The sequence below is a fragment of the Neoarius graeffei genome, chromosome 22 (genome assembly GCF_027579695.1).
Source record: "Neoarius graeffei isolate fNeoGra1 chromosome 22, fNeoGra1.pri, whole genome shotgun sequence".
Lineage (NCBI taxonomy): Eukaryota > Metazoa > Chordata > Actinopteri > Siluriformes > Ariidae > Neoarius > Neoarius graeffei.
The window spans coordinates 5,898,456-5,912,226 of record NC_083590.1 but is presented as its reverse complement, the minus strand read 5'-3'; the positions used below and the strand labels follow the sequence as shown (position 1 = coordinate 5,912,226).

At 41.1% G+C, this 13,771-nt stretch overlaps 2 protein-coding genes across 3 annotated transcripts in view; one reads left to right on the top strand and one right to left on the bottom strand.

Annotated features, from left to right (window-relative positions):
- Positions 1–13,771, top strand: part of LOC132870554 (NACHT, LRR and PYD domains-containing protein 3-like) — a 524,974-nt gene that overhangs the window by 34,760 nt on the left and 476,443 nt on the right. For both annotated transcript variants that reach the window (XM_060904231.1, XM_060904234.1), the window contains exons 6-7: positions 1,035–1,208; positions 11,289–11,462. In XM_060904231.1, coding sequence (XP_060760214.1) covers positions 1,035–1,208; positions 11,289–11,462 — 348 coding nt within the window. The remainder of the gene's footprint in view (positions 1–1,034; positions 1,209–11,288; positions 11,463–13,771) is intronic.
- LOC132870553 (NACHT, LRR and PYD domains-containing protein 12-like) overlaps positions 1–13,771 on the bottom strand; it is a 502,785-nt gene that overhangs the window by 263,630 nt on the left and 225,384 nt on the right. The window lies entirely within an intron of this gene.

Below are 13,771 nucleotides of genomic sequence, written 5' to 3'. Positions count from 1 at the left end.
ATTTCAGTGTCCTTTTCTCCCAGAATCACTTTTACATAAAATAAATAATTAAAATGTATTTTTTTCGCGGTCCGGTTTCCATCAAATCCTGTGCTCTGATTGGCTGGCGAGTGGGTCTGTATCCTACGATACGGACCCGAGTTACAGACCTCTGGCGACTTGCTCGTTCACAACAACAAACATATATTAGCAATTTTTGCCAACATCTATTTGCGCATTTCTCAGGAGAATAGCATTAATTTTACAGCATGGATAGCGATAACGACAGTCTTCACAGCGAAAGCGAGTTTTACTACCCTGAGGAAGAAATAAGAGAAAAACATTTCAGGAGAAAGTTAAAAACCTGTAACTGTTGCTCACGCCGAGCAAAAACATGGCTGAATCCTGAATGACTCAATTTTATATAAATAGGGGACTACATAGGCAGCAAAATGTAGTTTTTTCCTGCCATGGAAGTGCACTTGTATACTGAGGAGGAAGCCATTTGCATTACAGCCATGAATGAGGATTCAAAATGGCGGCTCGCCTCGGCTCGGTTTTCCCTTTCGGGCGCTCTCGTTTTCTGTTAGAATTTGGTAAAGAAAAAATAAATATATTATTTGCCAGCTTAAGGTCGGTCCGTATGGTGAAATACCGTGACCTCGGCCTTGAATACTGACCTCGACCCAGAGGGCCTCGCTCAGTACTTTCAAGACCTCGGTCACGGAATTTCATGATACTGACCTCCCAGCTGGTAAATAATATATATGTATTTACAATTAAATATGTGAACGTGACAAATAGTGAAGCAGAGAAATTCTACAAAACCCGACTCTTCAACCTTTATTTACTTTGTGCTGAAACATTTGCACCTCTAATAAACTGAATGTTAATAATTGTCAGTAACAGTGGTAACGTTTCAGTCGTCATTATTAATATCTTGTGATTGGACAAGAGCCGGGAGACAGTCCAACATGAGACGCGTCATCTTCACAACCGCTATTAAACCAAGATGGAAATCTGTTGATGAAGTGTGTGTCATTGTGTCTCTGCAGGTTGTATAATTGTGGTGTCTCAGATGAAGGCTGTGCTGCTCTGAGTTCAGCTCTGAGATCAAACCCCTCACACCTGAGATACCTGGATCTGTCCTCTAATAAACTCGGAGACTCAGGAGTGAAGCGTCTCTGTGCTGGACTGGAGAATCCTCACTGTAAACTGGAGATACTGAGGTAAGATCATCTCTCTGAGAGTCACATGACCTGCTCCTCAGTAAGACCCATTCTCTAATAGTGAGACTGAAGCAGAGGTTTTAGCTTCATCATCAGTGTCCTGAGGAGGAAGATTGTTTCTGTTCACTGCACACTGATGATTTGTCACAGAGTCTTTGGGTCAGATGGACGTATGTGAGAAGCTGCAGCACAAAACGGGACTTGATCCGACTGCAGTGTGTCTGAAATGTAATTTTTAGAAATTGAATGAATGGAAATGAATAATCACCAGATTTTCTAAAAATGTTCCCAGCTGTCCATCTCAGATTTGCTTCGTACTTTTTGAATAATGTCACTGTTCCCATTAATAGTGTGTAAAATTTCAGGTTCGTATCTGCATTAGTTTGTGAGATGGAGAGGATAAAAGGTCCAAACTCATTATTTTTTAACTGTTTTTTTATTTCAACCGTAAAAAGCCGTATTTTGACCTGCAAGCTTTAGGTTTGACACGAGGTTCGTAAATTAATTCAGGAGATAATGCGGTCCTAAAAAAGTCTTGATGCAGTGCAGGGACCGGTTGGGGGCGGGGCATATCCCAACCCAGGACCCCCCTAAATCCAGCCCTGACGTGGATATAAATAATTATTGGGGTTTTTATTGTCCTCCACAGTATATTGTTGATGGAATGAAATAATGAAGATGAGCTCAAAGTGCAGACCTTCAGCTTTATTTTGAGAAACTTGCATCCAAATTGGACGACTGGTGTTGAAATTACAGCACTTTATTTGTGGTCCCTATTTTTTGAGGGATGAAAAAATAATTAGACAAACGAACATAATCATTAATTACACTGACGTTTTTCTGCCTCCGCCACTGAGAGGTGAAACCGTTAAGGTTTGGGTTTCTGCCCATTTGTGTGAGATTCTTGTTCTCACGCTGTCTCGAGAACGAGTGGCTGAATGTTTGTAGGATTTATATGGAATGATCTTTGTTTACTTCCTTGATTCTCCAATAATATAAATCTATAGTGTTCTATAAATGCACTGTGTAGATGACGGAGAAACAAGTTTATTGCCCCTGTGTAGTGCACTACAAGTCTAGTAGAGACCCATCTGAGATTCAGTCTCTCTCTCTCTCTCTCTCTCTCTCTCTCTCTCTCTCTCTGATTAAAGTTCATGGTCTCTCTGCTGTTCTCTGTTCAGCTTCAGCTGCTGTCTCCCATTGGTTGTAAATTGTGACATACAACCCCGATTCCAAAAAAGTTGGGACAAAGTACAAATTGTAAATAAAAATGAAATGCAATGATGTGGAAGTTTCAAAATTCCATATTTTATTCAGAATAGAACATAGATGACATATCAAATGTTTAAAATGAGAAAATGTATCATTTAAAGAGAAAAATTAGGTGATTTTAAATTTCATGACAACAACACATCTCAAAGTTGGGACAAGGCCATGTTTACCACTGTGAGACATCCCCTTTTCTCTTTACAACAGTCTGTAAACGTCTGGGGACTGAGGAGACAAGTTGCTCAAGTTTAGGGATAGGAATGTTAACCCATTCTTGTCTAATATAGGATTCTAGTTGCTCAACTGTCTTAGGTCTTTTTTGTCGTATCTTCCGTTTTATGATGCGCCAAATGTTTTCTATGGGTGAAAGATCTGGACTGCAGGCTGGCCAGCTCAGTACCCGGACCCTTCTTCTACACAGCCATGATGCTGTAATTGATGCAGTATGTGGTTTGGCATTGTCATGTTGGAAAATGCAAGGTCTTCCCTGAAAGAGACGTCATCTGGATGGGAGCATATGTTGCTCTAGAACAGGGGTGTCAAACATACGGCCCGCAGGCCAGATCTGGCCTGCCAGATGGTTTAATCCGGCTCCAGACTTGTAGAGAAAACATTTCTAAGGATGTCAAAAAAAAAAAGTAAATCTCTAGCCCATTCCTGTGACAACTTATGATTTTTTAAAGAAATAACCGAAATGCTCAATTCAGCCACTAGAGGCAGCCAAAAAAAGCAGCACTGACATAAGAGATCAGGAAACAAAAAGCACATTTTAGCAGCGTGCCCAGATATGCTGTCTGAGTCCATGAATGGCAGTCTTGCCTCACCACTATTAAGTTGCTATGAAAATTATCAAGAGTGATACCCCCATTACCAAAATGTCTTTGTCAAAAAGAAGAAAAGTTGACGTAGAGTGCAGAGTTTTCCAGGAAAAATGGACTGAGTATTATTTATTCAGAGGTGAATACAAAACCAGTGTGCTTGGTATGTAATCAACAGGTTGCAGTGCTCAAAGAATATAATATTCGGCGCCTCTATGAGACTCATCATAAAGAAAAAATTCACAATTTGTATGGACAATTAAGAAAAGAGAAGATAAACAAATCGTTAGCTGGTCTGAAGAAACAGCAGTCTGCATTTACTCGCAGCCGTGAGGTCAGTGATGGAGCAGTGAAAGCTAGCTACCTTATTGCAAACGAGTTGATGCAAGCATCCAAGCCATTTTCTGATGGTGAACTCGTGAAAAAATGCATGCTGAAGGCTGCAGAAATCGTGTGCCCTGAAAAGCAATCTGCCTTTGCCAACGTTAGTCTATCGAGGAACACTATTGCAAATAGTGTTGAAGATCTCTCACGACTCGGGCAGCCAAATGAATGACAAAATCAAGTCATTTATTGCATTTTCGGTTGCAATTGATGAGAGCACCGATGTCACAGATGTTGCACAACTGTGCATATTTATTCGTGGTGTTGATGAGACTTTGACCGTCACTGAGGAGCTCCTTGAGTTGGTGCCTATGAAGGACACAACAGCAGCGAATGACACATTCAGCTCTCTCGTTAGAGTGCTGGACAAGGTCGGAGTGGACTGGTCCCGTGCTGTCAGTTTGGCTACAGATCGCTCCCCATCAATGGTAGGGAGAAAGGCAGGCGTTGCGACAAAATTCAGAGAGAAAGTGCAGGCTTGTAAATTTCATCAGAGTGTGAGGTCTGAATCACCATCAGTTTGACTGTTTTCTCAGTGATAATTACATTCCGGCTGGTTTAACATACCACACTGAAGTACGGTGGTTAAGCCGAGGTGCCGTACTCAAGCGTTTCTTTGAACTACGAGAGGAAATTGGACAGTTCATGGAGAAAAAGGGCAGACCAGTAGAGGAATTTAAATGCCCGGAATGGGTGCGGGATCTGGCCTTTATGGTGGATATTACACAGCACCTGAATAATCTTAACAAAATGTTGCAAGGCCACAGAAAAGTTGTCACTCAGTTTTACGATAGTGTGCACGCATTCAAGTTGAAACTGTCACTCTGGGAGACACAGCTATCTAACGGTGACACCTCTCATTTCCCATTGCTCACAGCTATGCGTGCGACCGAACATAATGCTGATTTGGATCAATACAAAGACAAGATAACAGAATTGCTGCAGGAGTTCGAGTGGAGATTTCAGGTTTTCAGTGAACTTGAGGACGAATTTGCCTTTTTTCGCTCGCCATTTACAGTCAATGCTTCTGATATGCCCGCTGACATCCAACTTGAGATAATTGACTTGCAATGTGATTCCGATATGAAGCAGAAATTTGCATCGGTGGGCTTAGACACATTTTATCAATATCTCTTGCCAGGGTAGCCCAAATTAACATCCCTGGCTGCAAAGGTTTTATCCATGTTTGGGACTACCCACCTTTGTGAACAGGCGTTCTCGGTCATGAACCTCAACAAAACAAAGCACCGCTCAAGGTTATCAAACGCACGCTTGAATGACATTGTGAAATGTGCTGCTACTCAGGATTTGAAACCTGATATCGATGCCCTCGTGAAGGCTAAAAGATGCCAAGTGTCAGGAGCCAGCAGCAGCCGATAGACTTGGTGAGAGAAAGCGGGGAGGGAGGTTAATCAGCATTAAGGCCTGGGCCTAATTCTTGTAATGTTCACAAATGTTTGCAGTCTGAAGAATGCAGTTCTTTGAAAATAAGACTCTGCATGGTTTCACTTTAAAAGACAATGAATATTGTGCAGAATATCATTCTCAGCTTCAGTAGGCCTAGCCTACAAAATAGTTTGATCTGATGTAGCCTAATCGTATTGCTCATGCACTGCTATAACTTTTCATCTCATCTCATTATCTCTAGCCGCTTTATCCTTCTACAGGGTCGCAGGCAAGCTGGAGCCTATCCCAGCTGACTACGGGCGAAAGGCGGGGTACACCCTGGACAAGTCGCCAGGTCATCACAGGGCTGACACATAGACACAGACAACCATTCACACTCATATTCACACCTACGGTCAATTTAGGGTCACCAGTTAACCTAACCTGCATGTCTTTGGACTGTGGGGGAAACCGGAGCACCCGGAGGAAATCCACGCGGACACGGGGAGAACATGCAAACTCCACACAGAAAGGCCCTCGCCGGCCCCGGGGCTCGAACCCAGGACCTTCTTGCTGTGAGGCGACAGCGCTAACCACTACACCACCATGCCGCCACTATAACTTTTATGTTTGTTAATTTAATTTTATTTTTCATAAATTTGCACATTCACATTTTTAAGCAGGATGTTGAGGCTACTTTCTTCATAGCTCCCACTTGAGTTTAGTGTGGGGAGTTGGTTCAGGTTGTCAGATGTAAAAATGTATTCACTCAACTGTATAAAAATAATCCAGTTGTTTGAGAGTGAAATGCATTTTATTTCAAATCCATTGGCCTCTCTGTGAATAAATGTGTAATAATCTAGATCCCTTGTGATCAGTGATTATGTAGGCTACAAATGTAGGCTGAAGCATAAAGCATAGCCTACTGAAAAAACAATGCTAAAGATTTGGAGTTGACAAAGGTTATTTTGTAATTATTTTACTGGTCCGGCCCACTTGAGATCAGATGGGCTGTACATATGGCCCCTGAACCAAAATGAGTTTGACACCCCTGCTCTAGAACCTGGATATACCTTTCAGCATTGATGGTGTCTTTCCAGATGTGTAAGCTGCCCATGCCACACGCACTAATGCAACCCCATACCATCAGAGATGCAGGCTTCTGAACTGAGCGCTGATGACAACTCGGGTCGTCCTTCTCCTCTTTAGTCCGAGTGACACGGCGTCCCTGATTTCCATAAAGAACTTCAAATTTTGATTCGTCTGACCACAGAACAGTTTTCCACTTTGCCACAGTCCATTTTAAATGAGCCTTGGCCCAGAGAAGGCGTCTTCTGGATCGTGTTTAGATACGGCTTCTTCTTTGAACTATAGGGTTTTAGCTGGCAACGGCGGATGGCACGGTGAATTGTGTTCACAGATAATGTTCTCTGGAAATATTCCTGAGCCCATTTTGTGATTTCCAATACAGAAGCATGCCTGTATGTGATGCAGTGCCGTCTAAGGGCCCGAAGATCACGGGCACCCAGTATGGTTTTCCGGCCTTGACCCTTACGCACAGAGATTCTTCCAGATTCTCTGACTCTTTTGATGATATTATGCACTGTAGATGATGATATGTGCAAACTCTTTGCAATTTTACACTGTCGAACTCCTTTCTGATATTGCTCCACTATTTGTCGGCGCAGAATTAGGGGGATTGGTGATCCTCTTCCCATCTTTACTTCTGAGAGCCGCTGCCACTCCAAGATGCTCTTTTTATACCCAGTCATGTTAATGACCTATTGCCAACTGACCTAATGAGTTGCAATTTGGTCCTCCAGCTATTCATTTTTTGTACCTTTAACTTTTCCAGCCTCTTATTGCCCCTGTCCCAACTTTGAGATGTGTTGCTGTCATGAAATTTCAAATGAGCCAATATTTGGCATGAAATTTCAAAATGTCTCACTTTCGACATTTGATATGTTGTCTATGTTCTATTGTGAATACAATATCAGTTTTTGAGATTTGTAAATTATTGCATTCCGTTTTTATTTACAATTCGTACTTTGTCCCAACTTTTTTGGAATCGGGGTTGTAAAAATCATAAACACATACGGGACCCGCTGATTGGCTGTTCACATACTGAAGCCGAGCGGAGATGTCCGGCGTCTGTTGCTGTTGTCCGAAGAAAACTACAGCTAAAAAAGTTCTACTACTGGATTACTTGGACAATCTTAGTCAGAAAGAAGCGCAGGATAGATATACACGGAAATGAGAATTTATTAGTGGTTCTGATCCGTGCAGAATTCCTGGGAATTACTGGAGTGACAGTGCAGATTTGTAGCCGAGCGTTAGCATTAGCTGCACGTTGGAATATACATTTTTTTTCCCGAAGAGTCCCGACACAGAAGAACAGTTTTAAAAAATTACAGAAGCAAGAAAACCTTCTTTGTGTAAAGACTTTTTGCCGACATCAGTTTTTGGGAACAGAATGTTGTGAAAGCCAAAGCATTTACTCTCAAAGGGCTCTGACCTAAACTGTGGGCTCGATCTTATCCCCACCCCTCCATGTCTCAATAACCCCACGGACATGTAGTTACACAGCTATCTGCACTCTGTCATTTATACAGTGATGCTTATTATTGTTAAAACAATATCTGAAGTGTCATTATTTGTAAAATAACAAAATATCTTGCTCTAGACTTTCAAACAGTATTGTAAGATTTTATTTTAATTTTATCTAATAGTGGTCGGTACAATAATTACAAACGCTAACAGAATCAGCACATTCCAGTTGTAGCTGTAGTTATATAGTAACTATAATCACCCTGTAATAATAATTTCAGTAAACGGTTAATGTTCAGTTCCCTTTTCATTTATTTTTGATTCAAAAGCACAACTGAGTCACTCAGGTTGATCAGTGTGTAACGGACAATAAAAGTTTTATCTAAAATAGTTTTTTCCTGCTTTAGTTGATTTATTTCTGTTTCACATGTGTGCAGCTGTTGTAAAGTTCAGTGTGTGTGTGTGTGTGTGTGTAGAACTCTCTTGAACTGTAGGTTCATTTCTACACTCTGGTTCCACGGTGACATTTTGTACAGGACTGGGTTCCTCTGATAACAGAAACAAAGCTCCAGCATTATTATTATTATTATTATTATTATTATTATAATACTCATTCAAAACTCTCCACAGCTTAATATGCCCTAAATTATGAATTCCTCTACTACTAGAACTTTTCTTTCTGAATGTGTCTGCATATATTGGTGTGATGGTTTTGTGGATTTATCTTTTTTTTTTGTGGATTTATCATAATGATGCTGCTTCCCCTATTAAAAAAAATCCACTGCATTCTGTCCTCTCCAAAATAAAATCAAGCTCTGGGCAAGTGGAATTGTTTTTCGGGTGAGTATGTTTTGGGTGCTGCTCGCACATTGGGCCGTAAAACTGGGAGATTTTTTTCAAGGACTGAAGTGTTAATTTTATTGTCTTCACGCTTTGGGGTTTATTCCCATTTGTGTGAGATTCTTGTTCTCACGCTGTCTCGAGAACGAGTGGCTGAATGTTTGTAGGATTTATATGGAATGATCTTTGTTTACTTCCTTGATTCTCCAATAATATAAATCTATAGTGTTCTATAAATGCACTGTGTTTCCCAACCTTTCTTGAGCCACGGCACATATTTTACATTTGAAAAATCTCACGGCACACCACCAAACAAAAATGTGTGTGTGTGTGTGTGTGTGTGTGTGTGTGTGTGTGTGTGTGTGTATAAAGCCAAAGCCAACGGGGGGATACACCCCCCCAGGAAAATTTTGAAAAATAAAGCCTTACAAACCACTTTTCCTGCAATCTGAGCTGTAGCAGATAAAAAATATCTGTTGTCTTTTTTATATGTTTACATGAAAATGTGTATCAAATCAATAGGAGTATTGTTTGAATTCAAAATAAAATCACATTCTACATTCAAGGGTATGGTTATAATTCATGATCAACAAAAATGACAAACTAAATTCACATGAAACTTAAGTTCTATTAATTATCAAAATGTTCATATATGAAATAAAATTTCTTAGGGTGACTGACCTTTTCTCCCTATGTCCTCATTAGTTGCATATGATTTCTTCAAGAAGTCTTTTGAAATATTTCAGTTTTCAAAACTGTCAGCATTAATTCAGATTTACTGACCATCATATACATGTTCAATGTATTAAATCAAACGAATGCTAAGTTTATGGGATAATGTCTATGTACACTTTATACAATTATTTATAGTTCACAGTCACTTCTCATTTTCATTTGATCATTTCAACTTCTTCAGCTTTTTGGCCAAAGACACAAGCTTGTCAGTCCTCTCTTTTGTAAGAGCTGTTATGATTGGCTATCATGCTCTCGCCATCGATGTTTTGGCCAATTACATTGTAGATAACACGTATTCTACCACGAGACTAAAGATAGCGAAAATGTAAACATGTAACATCGTCGTAGGAATGAATTACGCTTGAGTATCACGAAGGAACATACCCCAACCCCCTCAATAAATGAAAAAAAATCTCAACGGATTTGGCATGATATAAAAAGGTCGATTTTTACTCAGAAAAAGCAGAAATCCGCCGAAAAGCGGAAAACTCTCATCCCTGCTATGTAGTGAAAATTCATTATGTCTGATAATTATAACTATTCTTTTAAGTTCGTTTCTTAAGACACGTATTTTTGTTACCTCGCTTGTTGACAGTTTCGGCGAACACTTCCGCCTTCTTCAAAACAGTCACCAGATGTCGAGTGGTGGCGTGCCTTATCAGCTGATGTTACTCTATGGAGGCGTGAACGCCCCGCCCAATTTGACAGGTAGTCCACGCCTCCTGCTGTCAGGTCGCTGCCCCAGGACGGCGCTCCAGGTGTGTGACAGCGCGTACGCTCCCTCATCCCGGTTCATCGTCCTCTGCGCCCGCTTACGTATCTCCACTGCCTCCAAAACCCAACGCTGATATCTATTCTCTTCAGCGCGAATGACTCTGGCCTCTTCCCAATTCATAATATGATTTTGTCGTTTGCAGTGGTCTGAAATGGCTGATTTTAAGTTTTCTTGGCTTGCTTTTTCTTTTTCGGATCTTGTGAGTCTTTTTGTTGTTTCTTTTTCACATTCTAATTGGTGTTCTTTCCTGCGAGTATGGAAGCATCTGCCCGTTTCACCAATATAGACTTTATTGCATGACCGGCAAGGAATTTCATATATGATATTGCATTTATTGTCCAGTTGTATTTTATCTTTGGGGTGAACTAGCAGCTGTCGGAGGTCTTTGTATGGTTTGACCGGGGTGTTGATGTGGTATTTCCTCATGGATCGCTGGATGCGTTCTGTAACTCCTTTTATGTATGGTAATGTGACAAAGCCCCGGTTTGTTTTTTCTGTGTTTTTTCTTGTCTGTTTGTTTCTTTCCTTTTTTTGTGTGTGTGATTTTCCTTTTCGAATTGCCCACGGTGGATATTGGCAGTTTTTTAATGCCTGTTGGATGTGTTGTTCCTCCTCCTGTCTGTCTTTCTCCTCCGTGATGTTCTGTGTTCGGTACGTGATCTCATCCCTGCTATCGCTATCACCGCTGTCACACCCGAAGCATTACTAATTCTATTGTTTGAATGGCAACAGGTAGATACACAGGTTAATTAGCTACCTGCTGCCATCTATTGGAAGAGTATTTAATTGTTCTGCCGGTCACGATACGTCACTGGCATAGACGAACGAAGACAAATTATTTGCAGTAAATAAATAATTTTCGGAACAATTAAGTGAAATTGGATAATGTCCCACGGTCCACCTGATGATCTCTCACGGCACACTAATGTGCTGCGGCACAGTGATTGGGAAACATTGGTGTAGACGACGGAGAAACGAGTTTATTGCCCCTGTGTAGTGCACTATCAGTCTAGCAGAGACCCATCTGAGATTTTCTCTCTCTCTCTCTCTCTCCCCCTCTCTGATTAAAGTTCATGGTCTCTCTGCTGTTCTCTGTTCAGCTTCAGCTGCTGATGGTTTAATATCACACACAACAGAGGAGAGAAACTCAATATAACACTCAGTATTATCATTATTAATGACACTGTTAATGAGAATAAACAGGTGATATTAAATCCTCATGACATTCTGAATAATAAAATTAATTTTACACTCATCATCTTTAAAGTCAGTATTAAACCAAGATGGAAATCTGTTGATGAAGTGTGTGTCATTGTGTCTCTGCAGGTTGTGTAATTGTGGTGTCTCAGATGAAGGCTGTGCTGCTCTGAGTTCAGCTCTGAGATCAAACCCCTCACACCTGAGATACCTGGATCTGTCCTCTAATAAACTCGGAGACTCAGGAGTGAAGCGTCTCTGTGCTGGACTGGAGAATCCTCACTGTAAACTGGAGAAACTGAGGTAAGATCATCTCTCTGAGAGTCACATGACCTGCTCCTCAGTAAGACCCATTCTCTAATAGTGAGACTGAAGCAGAGGTTTTAGCTTCATCATCAGTGTCCTGAGGAGGAAGATTGTTTCTGTTCACTCGGGGTGTAACGAGTAATCGATTTCGTCGACTAAAACTGATGACCAAATTAGTTCCCAACTGATGTAATAGTTGATTAGTTGGTGACATCATCACGTGTGTTTTTCGCGCTAACTTTGACGTTCGCGCTTACTGGAGAGAAATTCACAAAAGCGCGAAGGCAGCTTCAAAAGCCTCCAAAGTGTGGGAGCTTTTCACACTGAACTCTGAAAGGAAAGGTTGTGAATGACCCAGTTTGTAAAGCTGACCTTAGCTGGTATGGAAGCACATCCTCTCTGTCGGAGCGTGTGAAGAGGAAGCAGGTCGGCTCACTGGATGAAGGTTCATCTCAGGAAGTTAGCTAGCTAGTTGGCTAACGTTAATGGTGAAAGCCGTCTTATGGTCTTCATGTTATGAGCTGTAACGTTTATTTGAAATGCAGAGTCTCTTGATTTGTTGATGGAGTTGGAACAGAGAAGCAACTAACAACCTGTTATTCCCAGCGAACCTGTTCACAGTCCAAATACCATTTACACTTTTAAACATTACATCGACGTCATAATGTCACGGCGACGTTTACAGCTGGAGATGGTGCTGCTGCTGACTGCACGAGTTTGCAGATGTCTGGAGAATTTGATATTTTCTCACAAAACCACAATGAAAATTCTGCACCTCCTGTTTATGGGCGTGGCCAAAGTGAAGGGTTTCTGGGTTTGATCTCGGTGAAGTTGATGTTTGGGGAAAAAGTGACAGCCTGAATAACGAACATCTCCATTTATCGTGAAACTGCACCGATAGAGGGGAAACATTTATTTAGAGCACGTTTCGATATCTACACAGGATTCTAGAATCAAAACAAAAATATGGTTTAAATGTAGATTTCTTAAACGGAGTGTGAGGGCCGGAGCGGTGACGCGCGGGAGCGAGCACTAAACCGTTTATCGACAAAAACAGCGAGGAGCTGAACTGCTGCTACTGTTTCTGTACTGTTTTACTGTTCACTGTGTCATTTATCACCGTTCACTAAAGATTAACTCCATTTGAACGAACTCGGTTGTTTTAGAAGTGCAGGGAAAGACCTCCCGGCTTTTTAAACACGTTTGTGTCCAAACTGAAATATTCCCTCCTTCAGCTTTGTCGTGTTCATCTCTCATCTGTAGAAACATTATCTGGGATCAAGAAATGCAGACATCCACACTGGCTGTTAAAATATTCTCATTTATTGGTTAAAACTTTGTAAAACAACCCCATATCCAGTTTCATTCACCGCCGTTCAACTCCACCACCACCTCCTGGTTCCAGTGGGAAAGCGGGGGACTGTACCACCACAGGGAAATAGGGGTGTTTGGTGGTGTGGTCCATTCTGACAGGGGTGTTTTTAATGGAAATGGTAAATATGGGTGTTTTGTGTGTGTAAAGCGGTCTGGGTGAACAGGAAGTGTTTGTTTGTTTGGTGTTTGTTTAGTTGAGTCATTATTTTATAATTGAGGTATTAATGAGTTAATTGATTTATTTTTGGATTTGGTTTGTCTGGTGGGCGGAGCTACAGCGAGTCTCTCACAAGAGCATGTGGAGATGCTGACTTTCCTCCATTTCAGTACAGAACTGTGATTGGAGCCTGATTTAGCTGTAACAGAGTTGAGGCTGCAGAAAGCACGTTCCTTCCTCACTGTTTACATTTAGATGGTTGTGTGGTTTACCTGATGAAGGGGAAACTGGTGTAGTTTTTTATTTTATTGCTGCTACTTTGCTGATCCTTGGTTTTAAATTTTTACAGGAAAATAGATTTTGGAATTTTTATTTTTGTCTGAGCAGGAAAGATCATTAAAACATTGAATTTTTGAAAGAAGTGCTGTGCTCGAAAAAAAACCCACGTCCAATCGTCCGAGACGACTAAAGTCTGTGCAAGGACGAGTAAAACTTGAATGGTAATCCTCCGATCAGACGACAAAAGTTAGGGCTGGCAACCTAAACAACACAGGCAACTGCTCCGTGATGCAGGTCTGAACTGTCAGTCCGGCAGTAGCATAGTTCTATTATTATTATTATTATTATTATTATTATTATGTCTTCACCAGCTGGATACACATATATATCAAAGCCACGTCTCACAGGGAAAGGTGGAGGTCTCGCTGCAGTTTTCTGATGTGGTTTGAAACTTAGAGATTGATTGTCATGATGTCACATCCTGTGAATATCTGGC